This window comes from Vipera ursinii (genome assembly GCF_947247035.1).
Source record: "Vipera ursinii genome assembly, chromosome: W".
Classification (NCBI taxonomy): Eukaryota; Metazoa; Chordata; class Lepidosauria; order Squamata; family Viperidae; genus Vipera; species Vipera ursinii.
Window position 1 is genome coordinate 25,697,276 of NC_139522.1, and position 26,949 is coordinate 25,724,224.

Here is a 26,949-nt window from a genome sequence, read left to right on the forward strand (position 1 = left end):
AAAAGAGCATGGTAAGGGGAGGGGGAAAAGGAGTTATGGTGGAACCTGGGTTGTTGTGTATGAGTCATCATCTAGGAATTATTTTTCTGTACCTTTTGGTTCCTAGTACCAAGACCAGATCTCTTTGTTCTGGAAAGGTATAAAAGGTGGAAGACATCTTTCCTGGTTGTTGCCTTCATCTCTCTATCAGCCACGAAGAGAGATGTGGCCACCCAACTCTATTTTGATCAAAATAAAAGTTGTTTGCTTGCTGAAACCTCGGCTCAGGAGTTTCTTTTGGCTCTTTTAAATTCCTGAGTAATGCTGGGGCAATTGTGAGGCAAAGTGTAAAACCTTACAGTACAGTAGTAAAGGAAAATAAATAAAGGTTATTCTTTTATAAATGGTACCAAATGTCACACCAAATGTAACACTAAGATGTGAAGCCATCTATTTCCTGCTTAGACAGAGAATTCACACATGGTAATCAACAAATCATTGACTATGCTAAAGCCTTTGATTGTGTGGATCATAACAAACTCTGGCAAGTCCTTAAAGAGATGGGCATACCAGACCATCTTATTTCTCTCTTGAGAAACCTATATGTGGGCCAAGAAGCAACAGTGAGAACTGGACACAGAACCACTGATTGGTTCAAAATTGGGAAAGGAGTCCGGCAAGGCTGTATACTGTCGCCTTGCCTATTTAACTTATATGCAGAGCACATCATGAGAAAGGCAGGGCTAGATGAATCAAAAGTTGGAATTAAGATTGCCGGAAGAAACATCAACAACCTAAGATATGCAGATGATACCACTCTAATGGCAGAAAGTGAAGAAGAACTAAAGAGCCTCTTGTTGCGGATGAAGAAGGAGAGTGCAAAACCTGGGTTGAAACTTAACATTAAGAAAACCAAGATCATGGCATCTGGCCCTCTCAATTCCTGGCAAATAGATGGGGAAGAAATGGAGGTAGTGACAGATTTTATTTTCCTGGGCTCCAAGATCACTGCAGATGGGGACTGTAGCCAAGAAATTAAAAGATGCTTGCTCCTTGGGAGGAAAGCCATGGCAAATCTAGACAGCACACTAAAAAGCAGAGACATCACCATGTCAACAAAAGTGCGTATAGTCAAGGCTATGGTCTTCCCAGTTGCAATGTATGGCAGTGAAAGCTGGACCATAAGAAAGGCTGAGCGCCAAAGAATTGAAGCCTTTGAACTCTGGTGCTGGAGAAGACTCCTGCGAGTTCCTTGGACTGCAAGGCGATCAAACCGGTCAGTCCTAGAGGAGATCAACCCTGACTGCTCTTTAGAAGGCCAGATCCTGAAGCTAAAACTCAAATACTTTGGCCACCTAATGAGAAGGAAGGACTCACTGGAGAAGAGCCTAATGCTGGGAAAGATTGAGGGCAATAGAAGAAGGGGACGACAGAGAATGAGGTGGCTGGATGGAGTCACTGAAGCAGTAGGCGTGAGCCTAGATGGACTCCAGAAGATGGTAGAGGACAGGAAGGCCTGGAGGAACATTGTCCATAGGGTCGCGATGGGTCGGACACGACTTCGCAACTAACAACAACAAATCAACAAAGCTCTTTTGAAATGTTAAAAAGGATAGGAACATCTCAAGGTGGTGAGTAAAACAAGATAATGTAGTAAAGGATGTAAGGAAGTTGATACAATAAGTCTTTTGGATGTAAAAGTTCAAAGAAGATCTTTTAGAAATGTAAATGACTTCAAAGACTAACTTTAAGTTTCTTAGGGGGGCATGTATCAAGAAAAGAAAGTATAAATGCCTGCTTTGAAACTTGCTCAGCGCGCTCTTTGAACCCAATCCAACTTTGGAAGGGTCAAAGAGGCCGCGTTTGCAAACGCTTTCTTTATTATTTTCAATTTCTTTTCAATAAATCTTTGTTTTTGTTAACCAGACTTGTCTTTGAGTTGTATCAAATTTTGGGTTTTTAAATCTCACAGTAGTTCCAAAATGCTTACACTAATAGTGGAAGGCTCATTAAAGCTGTTGAAGACATGTAGAAAATTGCAAGAAAGCAGCAGAAAAAGCCTTGAAAATAAAGTTGCTATTTAAATATATTTGAACTAGTGGACGCTCATGGACGACCGTATAACTTAAGTACCCGCTAAAGGAAAATAAAGGTTATTCTTTTATAAATGGTACCAAATGTAACACCAAATGTAACACCAATGAATTGTATCAAATGTAACACTAAGATGTGGGGGGCCATCTATTTCCTACTTAGACAGAGAATTCACACATGGTAATCAACAAAGTTCTTTTGAAATGTTAAAAAGGATACTCACCTCAACAAGGTGAGTAAAACAAGATAGTGTAGTGACGAATGTAAGGAAGTTGTTACAATAAGTCTTTTGGAAGTAAAGGTTCAAAGAAGATCTTTTAGAAATGTAAATGACTTCAAAGACTAACTTAAGTTTCTTGGGGGGGGCATGTATTGAGAAAAGAAAGTATAAATGCTTGCTTTGAAACTTGCTGGGCGCGCTCTTTGAACCCAATCCAACTTGGGAAGGGTCTAAGAGGCCGCGTTTGCAAACGCTTTCTTTCTTTATTATTTTCTTTATTATTTTCAATTTCTTTTCAATAAACCTTTGTTTTTGTTAACCAGACTTGTCTTTGAGTTGTATCAAATTTTGGGTTTTTAAATCTCACACCGTGATAACATTGTTTTAATTGGGGAAGCTGATTTGCAGAAAAACGAAACCTGTACACGGATTTCTGTGGAAACTTGTTTCCGCTGCGTCTGCCAGATCCAAATGTTTATCCAGTTGAAACAGAAACATTTTCTGGTAACTGCGGCGTGAGCACATTGAATGTAAAGAGACAAAGCAAGAGGTTTCCCGGAAACCCTTATTTCAGTTATGCACGTGGACGCCTTTTCTATGCGGGGGGGGGGGGGGAAACGCCCTGTGCGAAAGGGGGCTCAGAGAAGTATCTTTACTCCTCTTCCAGAATTCATAGGACATTTACTGAGACGAGATTTTAAACAACTACACTGAAATGAAACTAAGATATATTTTTTTCTCCACATTGCTTGCCCTGCATATTGCCATATTCAATTGGGAACCTGACATCTTAGAAAAGCTCCATGACGCCTGTAACTCTTGGGAGTCCCATAATTCTAACTTGAGAGCCAGAAATTCCTGCCACAGATTCGTCAGCCGGAACCGAAAACAAAGCCGAATCGGAAAGCCCCTACAGCTCCTTTGACTCGTCAAGGAGGACCGAGCCCTGCACTGGAAAGGCCGAGAACTTCAATAAGCTTCACTTGTCTCCACCGAAAGTAACCAAGAGGGAGTTGGCAAGTAGGCGGAGCTTGTATGGCGGAAGTTGTCGACGTTCTTCCGGGAAGGGCCGAAGGAGACTGTGTGTTGCATTCAGACTTACACACGGAGCAAGCAATAGGAGAAGCGGCAGTTCTCTGAGGTGGGACTCCCCCGGTTGCTTGGTCCTTTCCCTTGCTCGGCCTCCTCGCCCTCCTCGTCCCGTCTCTGTCGGCCGGCCAAGCGGGGCCAGGCCGCGGGAGTCGCTGCCCCCCCCCGGCTCCCTCTTTTCTTAAGAGGCGGGCAGTATTGTGTTGGGCCTGGCTGCGGTAACCACTGGGAGAGGTCGAGGTCGGGGCCGGAAGGGCCAAAGAACAGTTAGCAAGCCACCAGGAGCCAGCCAATATGATCAAGCTATTCTCGCTGAAACAGCAGAAGAAGGAGGAGGAATCGGCTGGCGGTACCAAAGGCTCCAGCAAGAAAGCGTCTGCCGCGCAGCTCCGCATCCAGAAAGGTTAGAGGGAAGGTCGAGAGACAGATGGGTACCTGCATTTATTTCTAGGAGAAAGAAACAAAGCCAGGCCGTTGAGGGCAGTGGTGCTCCTGTTTTTTCTTCCGTGCCGCAAGGATCAGCTAGGATTATTGTAGGTACCTCCTGTCGACAACAGGATTAAGACTTCGCCCACCGAGGGCTTGCTTTCTCAGTTGCTCCCGTTGATGACCATCACGGGTGGTTTTTTTCATTTTCGTGTGGTGCCTTAGTGCTTCGATTTTTCTCAATATATTTAGTGATGATCATAGCAGCCAAGCTTTGGTAAGTGTGACTGGAAAAGCCCTTCCTGCTAGTGGCTGCTTGATGAGTTCATGTCAAATCATTGAACTAGGCAGGTCCTAATTTCTTTTACTTCCAGAATTCTTGGATATTAGGAGTCTGGCTTTTCAAACTCACAAAGCTATGGTAGTCTGATTTTCTTCATAGGATGAAGTTATAAACACTATAATAGGTTAAAGTAACTTGTGGGTACATGAAAACCTCAAACTGTATATTGCTGATTTTTTTTCTTGTCCTTCCTAAACAAAGTTTTGGCTATGCTTTATTATAAACTATTGGAGTTAGACTACTAGGCTATGAAGTGTTTTCTATTAATCTTGGACACATGCAGTTTTTTGTAATTTCAAATATCCTGTTTAAAATAACTCCTCATTCAGAATAATCCATGCCTATAACTTGCATTTTCATTATATTACAGTAATTTGATTGTCCCTTAATAGTTGTCAGTTCTTGTGCACCTGCACATATTTTGTTTCATTTTTGTAGGATATACAGTGAACCAAAATTTCCAACAAGCTATCCTGGAGCCATTTTAGGAAGATTAGAACATCATGAGATTGGATCAAATTTGCCAGTTTAGTTTCCTGTCTTGTAGTCAAGAAACTGTTGACTTAGGGTTTTTTCCCTTTTCTAAAACTTTTCAAAGAAATGTATCAGTGTTGAGCTAATGATCAAAATAAAGAGCAATTATATATTTTGGTTTTGAAATAGAGGCTTTTCTATTGATTTGGTCACAAACCTGTAACAAGCTGCCTTCTCTAAACTGACAATTTCTTCTTTTCCTGCCAGATATAAACGAACTTAATTTGCCAAAAACATGTGAAATAGACTTTTCAGACCAGGACAATCTTCTCAACTTCAAGCTACTTATCTGCCCTGATGAGGTGAGTGATGTAGGCATAGGAAGGAAATGTTTAACATGGCACTGCATACTGTGCTGTTTGAATCTCTGAGCCCCGTAATCAGTGCGTTAGGCTGTGCCCAGTGCTGGCTGAGTTTTTCCCACCTCCCCTTTTGTGTTTTTCTCTGTATAAGGGATGATTGATAGAACTTGGTTTGGGTAATAATACTTATTGAAAATAGCTTTAATCATTAGGGCTCTTGTAGTTGAAATTGTAGAGAGTACAGGTAGTCCTCAAGTTACGACCACAATTGAGACCAAAATTTATGTTGCTAAGTGAAACATTTGTTAAGTGAATTTGCCCCATTTTACGACTTTTCTTGCCACAGTTAAGTGAATCATTGCATTTCTTAAGTTAATAACATGGTTGTTAAGTGAATCTGGATTCCCCATGTGACCCCAGGACACTGCAACCGTCATAAATATGAACCACTTACCAAGCATCTGAATTTTGATCATGTGACCCAGGGGGATGTTGCAACGGTCATAAGTGTGAAAATGGTCATAAGTCACTTTTTAAAAAAAATATACTTTATTAAACAAGTTTTAAATAAAAACAACAAGAACATTATTACAAAATACTGAAAAGTGCGTCAAATAGAAAAACACCAAAACACCCTATACACCAAAAAACAAAAACAACATTAAACAAGACCGGGGAGTGTAATACTATCCCTAATTTTCTTTTTCTCGTACATCCCAGGCTAAGTAACCTTTAATTACCAAATATTAGAAATCTATAATTATATATATATCCAGATTCTATACCTCAAATAATAATACACAATCATCTGGTATTTCCCCCGTTGAAGTTAAATATTCTATTTTGTAACCATGAATACCAGGAGTCCCAACTTTTATTAAAAAGTGATTCACTTTTCCCTTTGAGAATATATGTCATTCGATCTGACTCTGCGCCTAGTAATACTTTCTCTATTACTTGATAGTCCGTTGGGATTTCCTTCGTCTTCCAATATTGCGCATAAGTCATATGCGCCGCTGTTGTAATATGTATTAATAGATACCAAACATTTTTTGGTACTTGTGGCTTCATCCCCAAGAGGAAAATAGCTGGGTCCAATTGAAAATCATATCCTGTTATTTGAAATAACCATTTTTTTATATTGGTCCAGTAACGCCTAACCTTTGGACAAGTCCGCCATTGATGGTAGAAAGTGCCCCTGGCAGAATCACATTTCCAACATTTGTCATTTGCATTGGGAAACATTTTTGAAATTCGTGCGGGAGCTAAGTACCATCTATACAACATTTTGTACATATTTTCTTTAAATGCCGTTGCTAACGTTAATTTTATATTTTTCTTCCAAATTTGTTCCCACTCCTCTAATTCTATAGTGCGATCAATATTTCTCCCCCAGGCAATCATTACATCATTTATTGTTCCCCCTTCCATCCCATAAAACAAAAGGAGATTATAGGTCTTAGATAAAAATTTAACATCACTAACCCATAAAATCTTGTCTAATTCTTGTGGGATTATATCGATTCCAAATTCCTGCTTATCCCTATTAAACCTTGAGCTCATTTGAGAATACGACCACCAATCCAACTCTATACCCAGAATGTAACTCCTCCCTGGATTTAAGATTGCCTCTCAGATCTATGAGATCTTTATACCTATAATTTCTGTCTGGATTGTGTAACGTCGAATAAGTTACAGCTTCCAAAGGAGTAAACCAGCCAAGTATCTTTGTATAGATCAGGGGTCAGCAACCTGAAACAGTGAAAGAGCCACTCGGAACCGGTTCCCTCACAAAAGGAAAAACTGGGAGCCGCAAAAAATGTGTGCACATGCGCGTACATGCGCGCATGCGCAGAACGGGGTTTGACGGAAGAGTGGAGCCAAGGTGAGATATGCACCTACCCTGCATATTTGAATTGTTTGGTTGAACTTTTTTAGTCCCACTTTTTTTTTTTTTTTGGACTGCACATGGCAGAGGACTGGGAGCCACAGGAGACGGCTGAAAGAGCCGCATGCGGCTCCAGAGCCGCGGGTTGCAGACCTGTGGTATAGATCCACCCTCTCACCATACGCCATGAGTTTATCAATACATCCCTAATATAATGATTAGAGAAAACTTTATATTGACTATCCTTCCTTGGCCAAAGATAGGCATGCCATACCTGCGTTAAGTTATATCCTTCAATAGTTAACACCCTCCTTCTAGATAACACAACCCAGTCCCTAATCCAAGCCAAGGTAGAGGCATGGTAATACAGCTCCCAATGTGGGAGCCCCAGTCCTCCCCTTGTTTTGTGCTCCTGCAGCGTTCTCCTTTTAATATGCGGCTTTCGATTATTCCATATGAATTTACCAACTATCTTTTCTAGTTTTTAAAAAAATTTCTTACCTAGTTTTGCAGGAGCAGTTTGGAATAGGTATAACCACTTTGGCAAAATATGAGTCTTAATCACTGCGATTCGTCCTAGGATTGAGAGTTGAATGTTTTTCCAGCTGTCTAATTTCTTCTCCATCTCGGTCATCAATTTTTGATAATTTAACTCCTTTATAGATGGACACCTTGAAGATAGCCAAATACCTAAATATTTAACTTTTTTAACTATTTGGATCCCCATCACCTCTTGTAATTGTACCTTGGATTCAGTTCCGATATTCTTTACCAAAAATTTAGTTTTATCTCGATTAATCTTTAAACCTGCTACTTCTCCAAAGGCACTAATTTCCTCCAGTAATTTAGGGCCTGATTCCAATGGGTCTTCCAAAATAAAAACTAAGTCATCAGCGAAAGCTTGAAGCTTATATTGCTGATCATTTATTTTTAATCCTTTAATATTATTATTTTGCCTAATTATAATCAATAGTGGTTCTAAAGTCAGAATAAACAGCAGAGGTGAAAGGGGGCATCCCTGTCTCGTACCTTTTTGTATATCAATTTTCCCAGTCATTTCACCATTGAATAATACTCGGGCAGATTGCGTAGTGTAAATTGTTTGTATAGCTCTTACAAAATTTGGTCCAAATCCCATTTTAATCATCTGACATATTAAAAATTCCCAACTAACCATGTCAAATGCTTTCTGAGCGTCAAGAAACATCATTGCCAACTGTTTACTAGGGTGCATCTCATAGTATTCCAACGTATTCATCACTATTCTAAAATTATCTCTTATTTGCCGATTTGGAAGAAACCCATTATGATCTGAATGTATAAATTCTCTTAAGAATACTTTAAGCCTGCCCGCCAGAATTGAGGAAAAAAATTTATAATCTGCATTCAATAGCGAAATGGGTCTATAATTTTTAACCAAGGTACGATCTGAATCATCCTTTGGGATCAAAGATATATAAGCCTCTGTCCATGACTGGGGTATTTTCCCTTCACTCAAAACCTCATTAAATAAATCTTTTAAATGGCCACTAAACGTTCCCAACATCTCTTTATATAATTCCGCCGGGAGTCCATCCGTTCCCGGGGTTTTCCCATTTGATTGTTTCTTAATTGCCTCCTTTATTTCCCCTTCTGAGATTTCTGAATTCAAAATTTGTTTTACATTCTCAGGAACCTCCTGTAAGTCCACCCTTTCTAAGTAACTTCCAATCCTTTTTTCTAAAATTGGGTCTTTCTTATACAATGCAGTAAAGAATTCCTGAATCACCTTTTTCTTTTGTTCATTTGATCCCACCATATTTCCCATCCCATCCTGTAACCATTCTATTTTTCTCACAATAGCTCGCTTCCTAAGCCTATAGGACAACCATTTTCCAGCCTTGTTGGCATGTTCAAAAAAAATTGTTTATTCCTTTGAATTTTCTATGCTAATTCACGTTGATCCAGGAGGGAAATCTCGTGTCGCGTAATATCTTTTCTCTCCCTCGCTATTACTGAGGATGGGTCTTTCTGAAGAGCCTCCTCGGCCTCTGTCAACATTCCCATCAACTCCAATCTCTTAACCCTCTCTTTCTTCCACTTATGTGCCGAATACTTAATTGCTATCCCTCGAATCACTGCTTTCGCAGTGTCCCATATAATTTGAATTGGTGTATCTTCCCTTCTATTCTCCTCAAAAAAGTATCCCATTTCCTGGTTCAACAAGTTTTTGAATTGTTCTTCTTTTAAAAGAGCTGCTCTCATTGTCCATCTATACCTCTTCTTTTCTCCTTTCCAAACCAAAACTAACGGGCTGTGATCTGCCCAGTCATTAGTTGTAATCTCTATTTCCCTAACCATCTCTTTCAATTCATGGGATGCCCATATCATATCTATTCGAGTCCATGTTTGATGCCTGGGGGAGAAATAAGTATATTGCCTCTCTTCCCTGTGAAAATCTCGCCATATATCACATATACCTAACTCCTCCCTCACTTGATTCCCACACCTTAGGCAATGTTATTTTTACCCCTTTAAGTAAATGTTGCTCCGGGGTATAGTCTTTATCAACATCTACTATTGCATTGAAGTCTCCTACAATGCATATATGCTTGTATTCTAACCCTGCTATTACTTTATATAAACCTTGAAAAAAGGCACTCTGATTACAATTTGGTGCATACACATTCACCAATAAGATCTTCTTCTGAGCCAATCGAAGTTCTACCATCACTACTCTACCTTCTGTATCTGAATACACCCAGTGGGCCTCAATATTTCGCCGGACGTAAATCATTACTCCCCTTTTCTTTTGTTCTGCCAGGGACACAAAAACTTCCCCCAATTTTGGGCACACTAGTACATTCTGTTGACTTTTAATGATATGGACTTCCTGGATACAAATTATATCATATTTTAATTTACAAAGTTTGGACCAAGTTTTTTTCCTCTTAATAGGAGCATTAAGACCGTTAATATTGACAGAAAAAGGCAAACCTCTTCCTGAATGTCACTGCTTCACTGTATTCTTTATTTTTTTCGCTAACCGTGTCTCCATTTGAGGGCCCGAGCCTCCCAATTCCCCAGCATCTTCCTTATCTATAGTCTTCTTTTCTTTTAATCCTCCACTTCTCCCCTTGAAATCCAATTGGACTTCTTCCTGGCTTTTGCCTTCTAACTCCTCCTCACTCTCCTGATTGAACTGAGATTCAAAAAAACCATGGGCATCCTGTAAGTTATCAATACGATATCTCTTGTCCTGCCATATAAAAGCCAATCCTTCTGGAATCAGCCATCGGTAGCGAATGTCAAATTTCCTAAACTGACTTGTTAGGAAATCATATTTTTCCTCTGATCTCTTACTCTTCTTGGTAGCTGCTTAAGAATAATTACCAATCTTCCTTTAAAGGATATAGTCTTCTCTCTTGCTTTCCTTAGGACCTGCTCCCGCACTGATGTTTTATTCAGTCGGACATGTATCTCGGGAGTTTGTTTCGATGTGCATAACTAGTGTAAACCCGAAATACGTCATCTATATCCCTCAACACCTCAAGCACTCCAGCCAAAATCTCTGTCACAATAGTTTCCAACTGCTCCTCTCAGTCCTCTTCAATGTTTTGTAAACATAGGAAGAAGGCAGATTTATCCAAGGGCAATTATTTCATCCTCCAGGCGTTTGTTAGCTATCACCAGCCGGTGTTCCATACTTTCCACTTTTACATCTGTCTTATCCATTCTCGTTTCCACCACCTGGATCCGTTCCTCTTGACTCACTACCATTGTCTGCATTTCCTGGAGCTTCGTATGTATACTCCTTATTTCTCCCTTTAAACCTTCCATCTGGTTACCCATCTAAGCCTTCATTTCCCGCTTTAACTCTTCAAATCCTATAGCTGTAGTTTCCTGATTTTTCAACATTAAGTCTTCAAGTGACTTGAACATATCCTGAACTCCCTGTATAGATAAAGCGTCTTTATTCCCTGTCACTGTCTCATCCGGAAATTTGCGAGCTGTCGGGTGTAATTGATGGGGATTGTGTGGGCACAGGCACTATGGTCGTCTTCTTGGCAAAAGTTGTTATGGTCGCCATTTCCGTTATTATTTGGTGCTCTTCCAAAATAGCCTACACTTACCCAATCTCCAAGACTCCTCCCCAAGCACCTCGTACTCTCAATATTATCCTAATCACCCAATTTCTTTTTAAACCCCTAATATTTAACCAATATTCACTTATAAACATTACTGTAAACAGTTATATCAAAACTTATCAAATTATGCCAATTAATCAATTAATTATCCATACACACAATTCAATACTAAATCTCAACCATAATACCAATCAAAAATTGATTAATATATTAGTAAATTAATTATTTTTAATCACTTAATTTATAAATTTATGGAAGAATTATTTCCTTTATAAAAATAAATAATCAAATCTAAGTTTATTAATCCCCTTCATGGATTACTGCCTTGTCGTGGCGAAGGGGCTTGTGTAATTCAATGAAGCTATGAGCTATGCCGTGCAGGGCCACCCAAGACGGAAAGGTCATAGCAGAGTGTTCTGACAAAACGTGATCCACTGGAGAAGGAAATGGCAACCCACTCCAGTATCTTTGCCATGAAAACCCTATGGACAGTACCAAAAGGCAAAACAATATGACGCTGGAAGATGAGCCCCTCAGGTCGGAAGGCATCCAATATGCTACTGGGGAAGAGCAGAGGGCTAGTACTAGTAGCGCCAGAAAGAATGAAGCGACTGGGTCAAAGCCAAAAGGACGCTCAGCTGTGGATATGTCTGGTGGTGAAAGGAAAGTCCGATGCTGTAAAGATTTTTTCTCCATAGGAACCTGGAATGTAAGATCCATGAATCAAGGAAAGCTGGACGTGGTCAAACAAGAGATGACAAGACTGAACATTGACATCTTAGGTATCAGCGAACTAAAATGGACAGGAATGGGTGAATTTAATTCAGATGACCATCAAGTATACTACTGTGGGCAAGAATCCCTGAGAAGAAATGGAGTAGCCTTCATAGTCAATAAAAGAGTACGAATCCTCAAAATGACAGAATGATCTCAGTTCGAATCCAAGGCAAACCATTCAATATCACAGTAGTCCAAGTCTATGCCCCAACCACGAGTGCTGAAGAGGATGAAATTGACCGGTTCTATGAAGCCCTACAGCACCTTATAGAACTAAAACCAAAAAATGATGTTCTTATCATGGGGGATTGGAATGCTAAAGTAGGAAGCCAAAAGATAACCGGAATAACAGGCAGGTTTGGCCTTGGAGTGCAAAATGAAGCAGGGCACAGGCTGATAGAATTTTGTCAAGAGAATACGATGGTCATAGCAAACACTCTTTTCCAACAACCCAAGAGACGGCTCTACACATGGACATCACCAGACGGTTAACACAGAAATCAGATTGACTATATGCTCTGCAGCCAAAGATGGAGAAGCTCTATACAGTCAGTAAAAATGACCAGGAGCTGACTGTGGCTCAGACCATGAGATTCTCATTGCAAAGTTTAGGCTTAAACTGAAGAAAGTAGGGAAAAGCACGAGGCCACTCAGGTATGAATTAAATCATATCCCTGTTGAATATACAGTAGAGGTGACAAATAGATTTAAGGAATTAGATCTGATAGACAGAGTGCCTGAAGAACTATGGACAGAGGTTCGCAACATTGTACAACAGGTAGCAACCAAAACCATCCCAAAGAAAAAGAAATGCAAGAAAGCAAAATGGCTGTCTGAGGAAGCTTTGCAAATAGCTGAGGAAAGGAGGGAAGTGAAAGGCAAGGGAGACAAAGAAAGATACGCCCAATTGAATGCAGAATTCCAGATAATAGCTAGAAGAGATAAGAATGTCTTCTTAAATGAACAGTGCAAAGAAATAGAAGAAAACAATAGAATAGGGAGGACCAGAGATCTCTTCAAGAAAATTGGAGAGATGAAGGGAACGTTTCATGCAAAAATGGGCATGATAAAGGACCAAAATGGCAGGGACCTAACAGAGGCAGAAGAGATTAAGAAGAGGTGGCAAAATTACACAGAGGAACTATACAAGAATGAGCTTAATGTCCCTGATAATCACAATGAGGTGGTCACTGACCTCGAGCCAGACATCCTAAAATGTGAAGTGAAGTGGGCCTTAGAAAAGGTGAGCAACAACAAAGCTACTGGAGATGACAGTATTCCAGCTGAGCTATTCAAAATCTTAAAAGACGATGCAGTAAAATTGCTACACTCAATTTGCCAGCAAATTTGGAAAACTCAACAGTGGCCACAGGATTGGAAAAGATCAGTTTACATTCCAATTCCAAAGAAAGGCAGTGCCAAATAATGTTCAAACTATCGCACCATTGCACTCATTTCTCATGCTAGTAAAGTCATGCTTAAAATCCTACAAGCTAGACTTCAGCAGTATGTGGATTGAGAACTACCAGAAGTACAGGCAGGATTTCAAAGAGGCAGAGGAACTAGAGATCAAATTGCCAACATACGCTGGATCATGGAGAAAGCTAGGGAGTTCCAGAAAAACATCTACTTCTGCTTCATTGACTATGCTAAAGCCTTTGATTGTGTGGATCATAACAAACTGTGGCAAGTTCTTAAAGAGATGGGAGTACCAGACCATCTTATTTCTCTCTTGAGAAACCTATATGTGGACCAAGAAGCAACAGTGAGAACTGGACACGGAACCACTGATTGGTTCAAAATTGGGAAAGGAGTCCGGCAAGGCTGTATACTGTCGCCCTGCCTATTTAACTTATATGCAGAGCACATCATGAGAAAGGCAGGGCTAGATGAATCAAAAGTTGGAATTAAGATTGCCGGAAGAAATATCAACAACCTAAGATATGCAGATGATACCACTCTAATGGCAGAAAGTGAAGAGGAACTAAAGAGCCTCTTGTTGCAGGTGAAGAAGGAGAGTGGAAAAGTTGGGTTGAAACTTAACATTAAGAAAACCAAGATCATGGCATCTGGCCCTCTCAATTCCTGGCAAATAGATGGGGAAGAAATGGAGGTAATGACAGATTTTATTTTCCTGGGCTCCAAGATCACTGCAGATGGGGACTGTAGCCACGAAATTAAAAGACGCTTGCTCCTGGGGAGGAAAGCCATGGCAAATCTAGACAGCACACTAAAAAGCAGAGACATCCTGTCAACAAAAGTGCGTATAGTCAAGGCTATGGTCTTCCCAGTTGCAATGTATGGCAGTGAAAGCTGGACCATAAGAAAGGCTGAGCGCCAAAGAATTGAAGCCTTTGAACTCTGGTGCTGGAGAAGACTCCTGCGAGTCCCTTGGACTGCAAGGGGATCAAACCGGTCAGTCCTAGAGGAGATCAACCCTGACTGCTCTTTAGAAGGCCAGATCCTGAAGCTAAAACTCAAATACTTTGGCCACCTAATGAGAAGAGCCTAATGCTGGGAAAGATTGAGGGCAATAGAAGAAGGGGACGACAGAGAATGAGGTGGCTGGATGGAGTCACTGAAGCAGTAGGCGTGAGCTTAAATGGACTCCAGAAGATGGTAGAGAACAGGAAGGCCTGGAGGAACGTTGTCCATAGGGTCACGATGGGTCGGACACGACTTCGCCGCTAACAACAGCAAAGTTTATTAAAGTAGGGGTTAAATATGTTGTTATTATATAAGATATAAAAAGGAAAAATATAGAGAATATAGTAAATAGGCCCTATCAATGGCAAAAAAGGGAATAAGTAATAATATGGATAAGCCAATATTCAAAAAAAGGGGGGGGAAGATGTAACCTAGTTCAGTATATTTAAATTCCTTATTCTTCAAGCAGGCGTGGCAGTCCAGTTCAGTTCAGTTCCTCTTCTCTGCTGACAAATATTACGATGTTACAATCCAACTAAATAAACCTCCAAGAAAGGAGCAGAAAGAAAAATCCGATGCCAGATCGAATAGAAAAGGGGGTCTCCAGGCTGTTATGCATTAACGAATTAACAAATCACCATCCAGATCCCAGATATTTCAAAAGGAGAAAAAATAAAAACACTTATCAAAATTTAAAGAAAGAGTCTATCCACGGAAGAAAAACACCAAGGAAGTAACTGGAATCCTCAAATCAGCCTGTGAGTCTCTCTAAGGCGGCTATTGTTAAAAGCCTCTATTGTTGTCTGCCGCTATAATCAAAGGCTGGATAATACTTCACGCTGCTCACCTCTCAAACGATCATCAAACGAAAGGGGGGATTCTCATTCTCTTATAATGTTCACTCTTAACTCGGCCTAGGACGTCAGTAGCTTCCTTCTAAATTGCTAAGTCACAGCTCCAGGGCAGCCATTCTTCAGGTGCCTTCTCTCAATACCGGCACCACGGGAGGATTTCTCACTGCTAAGCAGGGATTTTGCAAGTTCCCTGCAATTGCGGAGCGTCCTCTCTTCTTTGCCTGCTGATCCCCAGCTGGCGATGGCTATGTAGAGCCGCACAGTATCGGGAAAACAAGCTGCGATCCGAAGAGATATTCCAGGACCCGCTTGCCTGCTGTGACCTCAGTCCCCATAAGTCACTTTTTTCAGTGCTGTAACTTTGGTTACTAAATGAACTGTTATATATCGAGAACTACCTGTAGTACATTGAAGGGATCAATGTCCTGGGATATTCCCTCGATGTTGTTCATTGCATCTATGAAATCATCTATTTACTGTGTTTGAATTTTGAATTTACTTGTTCAGAAGTCAGTGTGGCTTTTTTTATTTAAATGGCTATGGCCACACCACATGAATGTTTCACCTGTTCAGAAGCATGGTCTTAAGTAGCATGATATCCATAACTGGTTACTTTGGAGAAACTTCATGAGTGGGGTGATTCACTAGGCCAATGTCTCCTGTGATATTAACATATCAGTATACAGTATGTCTGATATTTTTACTTTTGTGCTTTAAGTCCATCATTATTGCTTAAAATTCACTTTTTGAATGCAATGTGGTCCATTTTTTACATAAGTTAGCTCTGAAGGTAGGCAAAAATGTCTTTGCAAAGTAACTTATTCTAATATGGGGAGATGGTTGGCATTAGAAGAGGGTAAGGAGAACCTTAACGTATTCTATTTTTAATTAATTCGTCTGTGAATTGGTATCTTAATTCTACCTTGTCATGGTTCAAAGGTGTGAGATGTTAGGGGAAAAAGAAGAGTGTCAATCAGCATAGGTCTCTTTGGACCATTAAATAGAGATGCAAAACCTAATTTACCAGGTTATATTTATCTTCTGAAAGTCTTAGCTGTAGACCTTGAGATCTCCAAAAATGGTTACCATGTTGTAATTTTAAATGTGGCAGAAATGGACACCATTAAATACAACACTGGAGAGTGATCATTATCAACTAAATTTAATTCATATGTAATTTAAATTTAGTAGTTTTTCTGCTGCATTCACTATGTTTGGGGGAGCAGCTTTCATCTTACCACTTGAGAGTTAAGTGAGTTTTTGACCATTAGAATTATAAAACACTGAATCTGACATCTAATTTAGTTCCTATATTATCTAGGAACTTATAGTAGGTTAATCAAGCTCAGCAGACTGTTTGCAGTTGCCACTTGGTGACATGAATCATAAACCTGTTGGCATATGTTCATTATAAAGTGGCTTTTGCTATTTTGTTTATTTAAATATTTAAGGCAAGAGCCAAAAAGGTCTGCAAATTGTGATTCATGTTATTTAAATATTATAGGAGGAAAGTTGCCTTGCAGTGGCTTGTGTACATTCAGATTGAACTGATGAGTCACCAGTTCATTGTTTTCCTTTTACTGATCATGCTGCATATGTAAAATTTAGAAACTTGAAATATTTATCACGTTTGTAAAGTTGCCTGACTCAATGATGACTCTGGGAAGAGTACAGTATTAAAAACAAATTAACAACAATAGAACAAAACTAGTAAATACCCTGAGAAAATAAAACCAGCACCTTCTCAACCATATCGCATACCCATAAGGGACCTGCCACTCAACCTAACCCAAGGCCTTGGGGCAGAGTCTGGCTTTAAGGGATAGCAATAGCAATAGGAATAGCACTTAGACTTATATACCACTCCATAGTGCTTTACAGCACACAGTCAGCAGTTTACAGTGTCACCATATTGCCCCTAACAATCTGGATCCTCATTTTACTGCCCTTGAAAGGATGGAAGACTGAGTCAACCTCCCGCCCCATCAGGATCAAACTCCAGACTGTGGGCAGAGTTAGCCTGCAAAACTGCATTCTAACCATTTCATGGGTGTAGGACAACTCAGCACAGCCAGCTCACTGCCGCCAAGTCACCACAGGACAACTCACAGTGGGCAGCTGGAGGGAAAGTGTCAGGCAGAGAGCGGGTGGGCAGAACACACAATGGTGGCAGCGTCTGGGAGCTTTCCATTTTCACACCCACTGCTACCAAGCTGTGGGCCGAAGAGGCCAGGGACGGCGGTGGTGGTGGGCAGGGAGGTGGCAATGGCTGGGGACATCCCATTTTCACACACTGCTGCCACTGCTATCCCCAGCCTTTTTGGCCCAGAGCTTGCTGCGACAGCAAGGTTGTGTGAAAATGGGGCTACCCACCCTGCCTGCTGCCACCATCCCTAGCCTCTTCGGCTTGGGGCATGGCAGCAGCAGTGGTGGTGGTGGTGTGAAAATGGGAAGCCCCCACCGCCCACCCCATCCATTGCCGCTGCCACCTGCCCTGCCACCACCGCCATCCCTGCCCTCTTCAGCCTGGAGCTTGGTGGCAGTGAAAATGGGAAGCCCCCGTCAGCTGCCACTGCCCGGCACTCTGCCCACCCACCCTCCTGCCCAGCTCTCCCTCCAGCCATCTACAGCATGTTGTCCCTGGAGCGAGTTGGCAGCAGTGAGTTGGCAGAGGCAACTCGGCAATGGTGAGCTGCCTGCACCAAATTGTCCCATGCCGCCACTGTGCCCCCAGACATCTTCCATTGCGCAACCAGGGCTCTGGGCTCATTTGAATGAGGCCAGGGTAAGAGGAATATGAATCTCTGGGATGATGCTGTGCCAGAGGGTATGTGCTACAACACAGAAGGTGGCCTTCCGGGTTCCCATCAGATGACATTGTTTAATCAATGTGGCCTAAAGCATGCCAACTTTTTCAGCTCAAACAGAACTGCAGACACTATAGGGTTATTCCTCAGATAGGTAGGCCCTATATACCTGAATAACATCTGGAAGCCCATTGGTGTCCAGTGCAGCTCACAGAGCTGAGGTGTTACATGGGCACCCCATGGCATGTCCAAAATGGAGTAGTCTTCAAGAGCAAAGTCATGTTGAGCACATTTTGTACATCCACATGAAATATTCAAACATGAATAATTGTCTGGAGGACTTCTCAGTCCAAAAGGTACAGAAGATGGATCTCTGTGACTGCTTTCCTTGGGAGGAAACCCTCCCAAATTGCTCTCCAGTCCAGAATATTGAAGCACAATCCCATTCAAGGCTCCCAATGAAAACTTTCTAGCTTTGCCTGATCCAAATACCCAGGGTTTTTTGTTTGTCAGAACATTAGGAAAGACTCTCTCCTCTTCTGAGCATGATGTCCTGTCTGTCTACTACCATTTTTACATCTGCTTGCACAGATGCACCCAGCAGCTAAGAATTTCCCATTTTCTGTATCTTTTAAGCCTATTCTAGGTTGGGTAGCTGACTGTATTTCCAGAATTTGGGAGTGTGAAGTAGATGTATGTGGAAATGACAAATGTGGGGAAGTTGATGGTTTGTGTTGATGGATTGGAAAGTGAATTACTTTGTTGTAACTTTAATGCTGCCCACCTCCCATTTTCCCACAACTGATATTTCTGAGAGTTGTTTCCTTCTGTTTGGAGCCATACTTGCTTAAACTGTACAATGCTTGCCTTACAGGGATTCTATAAAGGCGGGAAGTTTGTGTTCAGTTTTAAGGTAAGCAATCTGTCTCTGTTCTCTAAGACATCTAATGGGGCAATACTATATATCTGGCTTTTCTTGGTGCACACAGTAACTTGATATGGATAATACCATTCAGTGTAATTTGGGTAGCAACATATGGATGAATAGTGTCAACATAAGAGTTAATATAAGACCAATTCAGGGCAAAGGTTGGGAACTGTAGGTTGCAAAAATCAAATGTGTTTGGGTGCTTCACTGTTTTCTACCTAGAGCTGAGTTGGGTTTTACTTCTGAACTAGGAAAACTCTCTTAAGTTTTTGGGACTCCAAGCAGTAGATTGATTACTCACTGAGCAAATTTTGCAGAGTCCCAAGTATGCTTGGAAGTATGATTAAAGATGGGGAGGAGTCAACAACATTTGTCCTAGATATTTTGCCTATTAGAGGGTGTTAATGATATAAATGTTGAAAAGAGTAATAATAAGAAATAGTACTGAACTATTACGGAAGAAAGCAACTGTTAATGGTTACTGTCTGCGGCTCATTGGAACGGCTTCTATGTATGGATTTTCAGAAATTTGAAATGAACTGTGTTTTAAAATTAATTGTAAGTTAACTAGATATCAAAGAAATGGACATTCTGTGTTTGGAATAAATATTATACAGCTACATGTAACACTTAAGGCTTGTGGATTATTTGATAGTGGTTTGCTACAATTAAAATATTGCGCTTCAAGTGACATGTCCCCAAAATGGCCTGAGGTGCAGATGCATCTCGGTGACAACCATGCTGTATGATTTCACAACTTTCTGCACAAATTATGAGATTAGAAATCAGATTGTATTATTATAATGTTTTTCTTAAAAAATACCTGAAGAAATTGCTTCCTTGATATATTGCATGGCTGAAATATATAGACTGGCTGGCTTGCTAGTTATCCCATAGCCTTCTAATGATTTGGTTGCATACAGGTTAGTCTATCCTTAGTATATACAGTACTTCATAGATATGTATTGACATCCCAATAGCCTCAGATTTCATGTAAAGAAAATCCAGTTGTATTGAATATTAATACATGTCTGAATACGCAGGTTGCTCAAAGCACAGGACAGCCCAAAATTGTTTGGAACTTTTGCCAATCTTTGTAATAAAAATGCTTAGGGTAGAATATGCATACACTGTGTAAAGGAAAAAGTGATTTATGAAAACCTCCAAGACCACGGGTCTTCAAAACTTGGCCCTTTTATGACTTGTGGACTTCAACTCCCAGAATTCCTCAGCCAGGCACACTGGCTGAGGAATTCTGGGAGTTGAAGTCCACAAGTCATAAAAGGGCCAAGTTTGAAGACCCCCTGCTCAAGACAGTTGGGTTAAAATAATGCTAATACAGAAAAAAATGCAGTGTGTAGGTTTTTAGAAAATCTGTCTCTTTAACTGGAGATTAAGAAAGCAGAAAAACCTCATGCTGTGGCAAAGTCTGCCATTTCTGTCTTTGGCAGTTCTTTACTATCAGTAGAAATTAGGATATTTGGGGCGGGGCTGTTTGTCAGAAGAGAAAGGAAAAGGTCTAATATTCAAGTTTCTGCTGAGAATTTCATGGAGAGGTCTCTCCTTCCTGAGAAGAGACAAAAATGAAGTATTAAAAAAGTTTTAAATAAAGTAATTAGAGGGAAGGATTCTTATGAGAAGGGTCTTGGAAAGTTTTCAAAACTACCCAGTACTTTCAATTCATTGAAAGTACAGGTAATCCCCGAGTTACAAGCGTTCACTTGAATGCTTGTTCGAAGTTACGCGATCAGCTCCCCCTAGTGTTTACAAGCAAGTCTCAAAATTACGAATATTGCAGCCCCACGGCAGTCGTTCTTACGAGCGACTTCAGTGGCGCTGCAACATTCACCCTATTTCCCCCCATTACTACTCACAACTGCTTCCCCCTCCCTTCCTGCCGTGCCGGACTCACCTTGTAAAAGTCCTCTTTGCCGTAGTTTCTTTCCCTTTGAGGGAGAGGAGAGTCAGCTTTGAAATGGTTTTCACATGGACAATGGAAGTTTCTGGAGTCCGTGATCTCACACGAGTGTTTGAAGTTGCGCCAAATCACGGACCTCAGAAACTTTCATTGTCTATGCGAAAGGTGCCTGTCTCCTGCTCCTGCCCCCAACTCCTTTCTGCCTGAGGGCAGGCCTGAAGCCTTCAACTGAGGGAGAAGGCCAGGCCCCTTGCACCTGCGTCCAGCCCACCAGAGCTCACTGCGCTGGGGGAGAAAGTGGCCTCAGAGGCCTCCTCCAAGCCGCCCGGAATGGAGGACATTGGATCCAGGCCTCGGAGGGGTCCTCCAAGCTGCTGCCACCCGGAACAGAGGTCAGGAGAGGTCCAGAGGCTCTGTTCTGAGCGACAGCAGCTTGGAGAAGTCCTCTGAGGCCTGGATCCAACCTCTGGGGGCATGCAGAAGCGCCCCCCCGATCTCCGTTCCGGGCACAAACGGCTTGGAGGACCCCTCTGAGGCCTGGATCCAACCTCCGGAAGCTCTGTTCCAGGCAGCAGCAGCTTAGAGCAGTCCTCTGATGCCTGGATCCAACCTCCGGAGGCATACAGAAGCCTCCCCTGATCTCTGTTCCAGGGGCGGTGGCCGCATGGCTCCAGAGTTGGAGGGAAGCAGGAGGCAGGCATCGCAAACAGTGTGAGTTCAGGCACCCATTCTCTGTGAAAGAGGATTGGTGCCTGAACTCGTGCGATATTACGGCACCCAGGGGCTTCCATCAACTCTCCTGTCCCTCAAAAGCAAGAACTGCGGCAGAAAGGAGACAGATCTTTTCAAGGTAAGTGAGTCTGGCACGGCAAGAAGGGAGGGGGAAGCATGAGGTATCTTAGTGGGTCGGGGAGGCCTTGGGGGCCTGTTCCATCACTAGCCCCCCCCAAGACCTTCCCCACCCTGAGATGCTTCATGTGCACTTAACAAGCCACATGTGTTTTAACGAGCAGGGAGTTTTCTCGTTCGAGGTACGAGATTCACTCCCACGAGTTTTTGAGTTACGAGTGGAATATGCAAGCTCCATTACACTCATAACTTGAGGACTACCTGTATTTAAGATTCCTGCCTTTAACACTAAGGCGTGATGCAAAAAAGCTACTGTCTTTAAAACATTTCATTTTTATTGCATCCTTCCAAATTTTCAGAGTAGTATGCATGGTTCATTATTTTACACTACGGTTATCATTTGGATCCTTGTCAGTGTTTGTACTCATAAGGACTTGGAGCTCATGATCTCAGCAACTCAGTTGTAGCAACTGTTTTCATACTACTCTACAATCAAGTTCTTAAAGAAAACAAAGTAATTGAAACATCAATACAAACAAATATTTCGCATTTTGAAATCTTCCCAAGATTGAATAGTGGACATCAATTATCTGGACGCGTTACATTGTACACATTGATGGAGAAGACAGAACTCCTCGCCTGTTTCCCCATTCTAGTTTGGGGCATTGTATACTTCAAAATATAATTTATCTTTTGTACCATTGAGATGAACATGAATTTGGGCAAACTCCAAGAGGCAGTGGAAGACGGGGGGGGGGGGAGGCTGGTGTGCTATGGTCCATGGGGTTCCGAAGAGTTGGACATGACTTAGTGACTGAACAACAGTAACAACCATTGAGATATGGCAAGACCCAAAATCTACTGGCAGGAAATTAGTGAAGAATGGGAAAGCCTTAGATCGCTATGTGGATGGCCCCATATTTTTGGGTGGAATATTGAATGGACCATAATAAACATGAAAAAACTAACAGTGTGTCTTTCTGTTTTATGTTTTATTTGCAGGTGGGGCAAGGTTACCCGCATGACCCCCCAAAAGTCAAATGTGAGACTATGGTATATCACCCAAACATAGATTTAGAAGGCAATGTTTGCCTAAATATCCTCAGGTACAAAGCATGTTCTGTTGTTCTAATACAGGTAGTCCTCGAGTTGCGACCACAATTGACCCCAAAATTTATTTTGCTAACTGAAACATTTGTTAAGTGAATTTACCCCCATTTTATGACTTTTCTTGACACAGTTAAGTGAATCATTGCATTTGTTAAGTTGTAATCGTTAAGTGAATCTGGATTCCCCATTTACTTTGCTAGTCAGAAGATTGCAAGAGGGGATCATGTGACCCCAGGACACTGCAACTATCATAAATATGAACCACTTGCCAAGCATCTGAATTTTAATCGTGACCAGGGGGATGCTGCAACAGTCGTAAGTGTGAAAAAAGGTCATAAGTCACTATTTTCAGTGCTGTTGTAACTTTGAACGGTCACTAAATGAACTGTAAGTCGAGGACTACCTGTATATTCTCTTTTCATTCCTATTATCTTCTTCCTTGCAGGATCAGAGCAAGTTTTAAGAACAAACATTGTTCTTAAAGTATCAACTTATGAAATATTTTCTTTTTGAAGTGAGCAAAATGCTTGTATAAATGTGTATTCAATGACTGCTCAACTACATTTACTGAATAAAGCATGATTTACAGATCATAGGAAATAAGGAGCAGGCAAACCTTTGCCTATGAACTCTTTCTCTTTAGCCCCCAGAGTCTCCTTTGACCATTGCTGAAAATTGGTGGCACAGTTTCTTAACATCTTAAGGCAAAGACATAAAACTTTACTGTAAATTCTACAGTTTACCACAATTTAATTACTGTGTTTCCCCGAAAATAAGACCCAACCAGAAAATAAGCCCTATTATGATTTTTACCTGTGCGCCTAATATATGTCTTACCCCCCCCCCAAAATAAGCCCTAGTAAAGAGCCTGCCCACTCCATCCCACCATCTGGTTGCTCGCTGCCACAACTGGGCAGGAGAGCACTCATCGTACCGATGCCACCGCCACAAGTTGAGGCAAGGCAGCTGGGGGGCTACCTCAGGGCCCCCGCAGACAGGCAACCCACATCCCGTCACCTGTGGATGCCCTGGGGGTGGGGTGGGGGTAAAGATGCTAACCCCCACCCCACCCCAGAGCATCCACAATGCCAAATCCTAACCCCCACCCCAGGGCAACCACATTCCTTCACTAACCACCTTTCTAGCTCCATTCTCCACATGCAGGGCAACAAAAAAAGTTTGTGGGACTAAAAAAAAAAAGATCAATCCAACCTTCCAACTTCTCGCAAAACAAAAAAGATCTTGCAAAGTTGGAAGGTCTGATTGAACTTTTTTTTTACCAGTAGTCTCACAGGCTTCTTTTGTTGCCCTGCAAGCGGTGGCGGAGAACGAGCTGGAAAGCAGAATAGTGAAGGGATTCTTTGGGGAAGCGAGGGGAGACAGGAAAGGGGCTGCTCCGGCCACCGCCGCTGCCTCACTCTACCAGCATTGGCTCTGAAGGCCAGGTGGCTTCGTCCTCCACCCACCCCCCACCTCACTTAGTGGTCACGGCACGGGTGCATTGCTCAGCCTCCTGCTTCGTTACGGCGGCGAGTAAGGAGAAGAAGCAGGCCGGCAATCCTACATGGGGCTGCTGGAGCCGCCGCTGTGAGGCCGGGCAGTTGTCGGCACATTGATAGTCTGGTTGCGGGGCCCTGTCAGTCCGTGCTGGGCGTGTGGGGCACCTCCACACCCCCGCCTCGCTTTGTCCTCAACCCCCCCGCCTCGCTTCATGGCCGCATCCCCCTCTCATCTCGGTAGCAAGCAGACAGAATGGGCAGGTGGCCGGCTGCAAAGGCCCTTAAGTAGGGCTTACTTTCAGGGTAGGACTTATATTTGGCACAGGCGTGAAAATCGGGCTAGGGCTTATTTTTGTGGTAGGTCCTATTTTCAGGGAAACACGGTATTTCAAAGGTCTGATTCTAAGAACTGTTGACTTCATTTTTTTAAGGATTTGGGATATTAAACATATTTCAGTTTGGATCAATCTTCATAAAGCTTTTTCTTTAACAATGTGAATCTAAAACAAGATTAGTTATTTTTTAGTTGGGTAAACTTTCCTGAACCCGAGCTCATTTTTTTCATTATTTTTCTGGCCCACAGAGAGGACTGGAAGCCTGTACTAACAATAAACTCTATAATTTATGGCCTGCAGTATCTCTTCTTGGTAAGTATATGTGGAAAGCCATGGCATTAAGGCTGGAGCACTATCTTCCTTCTCAGTCTGAGCAGGAAGAATGAATGTAAGATTGGGGGAGAAATGATACAGAAAGCAAAGCACAGTGTGCTCCTGAGGAATCTAGTGTTCTATGTTAGAAGGAAAGTGAATGAAATAAAAACAAGTTGGTGTCATTACTGCCTGTCTGATCTACCGGGTGAGGCTGACATCAGTCTTGCAAGTCTCAATGTACAATTCTTCCTGACCTAACTTTTACAGCCCAATAACTTGGGAAGGGTCCCTCCTTTCAGAGTAGTGTTTATGCTAGTTGGCAAATACAGGGCAAAATTATAGTGGGTGAAAACTGACTTTTTAGGGGATAAAGAATCTACGGAGTAAGATGCTGTCACTTATTCTTACAGCCTGATTAAAATGGACTCCTTGTCCTCATCCAAGGATCCAAGGTCCTCATCCTTAAACTGCCACAAAACCCTGGCATTTAATGGTGTTCTCTTCCCTCTCTAGGAGCCAAACCCTGAAGACCCCTTGAACAAAGAGGCTGCTGAAGTCCTCCAGAACAACAGACGCCTGTTTGAGCAGAACGTCCAGCGCTCAATGCGGGGCGGCTACATTGGTTCCACCTACTTTGAGCGCTGCCTCAAATAGAACTGACCAGCTCCAGGCACAAATTTGCTCCCCCTCCCCTCATCTCCCTTCTAGTTCTTCTAAGGGACACTGCCAACACTGCTTTCATCAGCCATCAAGGGGGCACAGGAGTCAGGAATTGGTAGAGGCCCCCTTCCATCTTTCTCTCCCCCCACCACCCTACTGCCCCCTGCCAGCCTGGGTCTTCAGCAGCCACTGTCTCACCAGATCCTTGTACCTCCTTCACTGCTCTCTCTGTACTGCTGTGGGGCGAAGGGGTGAGGTTACTGTTGCTTCTTTGTCTCACCCACTGTGTTGGGTTAACTACCTGTTCCTGTGTGTGGGAGACCCCATTCCTGGTGCCCATCAGTCTTTCTGACAGCTGTGGTTTTGCAGCTAAGAACAGAAGGTTCCCCATGTGCTCTGGCATTTCCTGATTGCACTGCAGTGTTATTCAGCTGTGGGATCTGCAGGCCATTTGCCTCTCCTTTCCTCCCCTGCTGGGCACCAGGGTTTCTGACTGCAACTATTAAATGTGGGAGGCACTTGAGGGCTTGAGCAAGATGCTCCTCTCCCTCCACTAGACCCCAAGCATTGCAACTCAAGGGGGAGGGGCTGGATCAGGCCTTTTCTTTTAGGATCAACTGACTTGTATGTCCAGTTTTTAAGGAAAAGCTGATAAAGCCACCACTAACACCAAGGGTCTATGACAACACGCCGCTGGGACAACTCACTGCGAGCATGGGCCTTCCGCTCTGGTTTCCAAAGCTGGCCTGGCTTAAGGGAGGCGAAAGTTCCCACCTGCCTGCACTCCTTCTCCGAAGGCTTCCTTCGCCTTGCTTTCCAGGCACACACACACCCCGTGAAAGGCGGGCTAAGTGGGAGTCATTGTTACATGAACAGACACACACCATTCCGAGTTTGGGGACTTTTATCCGCACCCAAGCTGGTGAGCTGCCAATCATGCCCAGGCTTGGGGAGAGGCAGCTCTCCTTCGGTGTCCTGCGTTGGACCCTGATGGCTCCCAGGCAGGGAGAGGGGCAAGCAGGGAGGGTGACAGGGCAACTCGCTCCCAACAGTCTTTGCTGCAAAGCGTCTTCCCTCTGAAGCATCCAGTCCAGAACAATGACTCTGCATAGCCCGCCTGCAATCCTTCTCCGAAGGCTTTCTTGCCTCGCATTCCAGCACACTCCACAAATGGCGGGCTCAGCAAGCATCATTGTTCCACAGACACAGAGACACCCACACCATGCTGAGCTTGGAGACTTTTATCTCTGTCCGACGGCGAGGTGCTGGCAGCGAGTTGTCCCATTTCACACCACCAATCCCACCAATGCTAATGGTAGTAATAAAAGTAACGGACACTACTGATCCCATTGTTCTCTACGAGGGCCTGGCCAACAATGAACTGTACTCTGCCTGTCCAGTGACTCCTGGAAGACTGGCCAACATAAAGCCACTGTAATTCTACTGTGTTGGGTTATTAAATGGGAAT

At 42.6% G+C, this 26,949-nt stretch overlaps 1 protein-coding gene across 1 annotated transcript; it reads left to right on the top strand.

Moving 5' to 3' along the window:
- The first annotated feature begins 3,389 nt into the window (after positions 1-3,389).
- LOC310648291 (NEDD8-conjugating enzyme Ubc12-like) lies at positions 3,390-26,949 on the top strand. Its single transcript, XM_083376060.1, has 6 exons — positions 3,390-3,785; positions 4,893-4,987; positions 18,742-18,780; positions 22,565-22,668; positions 24,755-24,818; positions 25,335-26,949. Exons 1-6 carry the CDS (start codon positions 3,677-3,679, stop codon positions 25,473-25,475), a joined length of 552 nt encoding a protein of 183 aa, XP_083232186.1. The 5' UTR covers positions 3,390-3,676; the 3' UTR covers positions 25,476-26,949.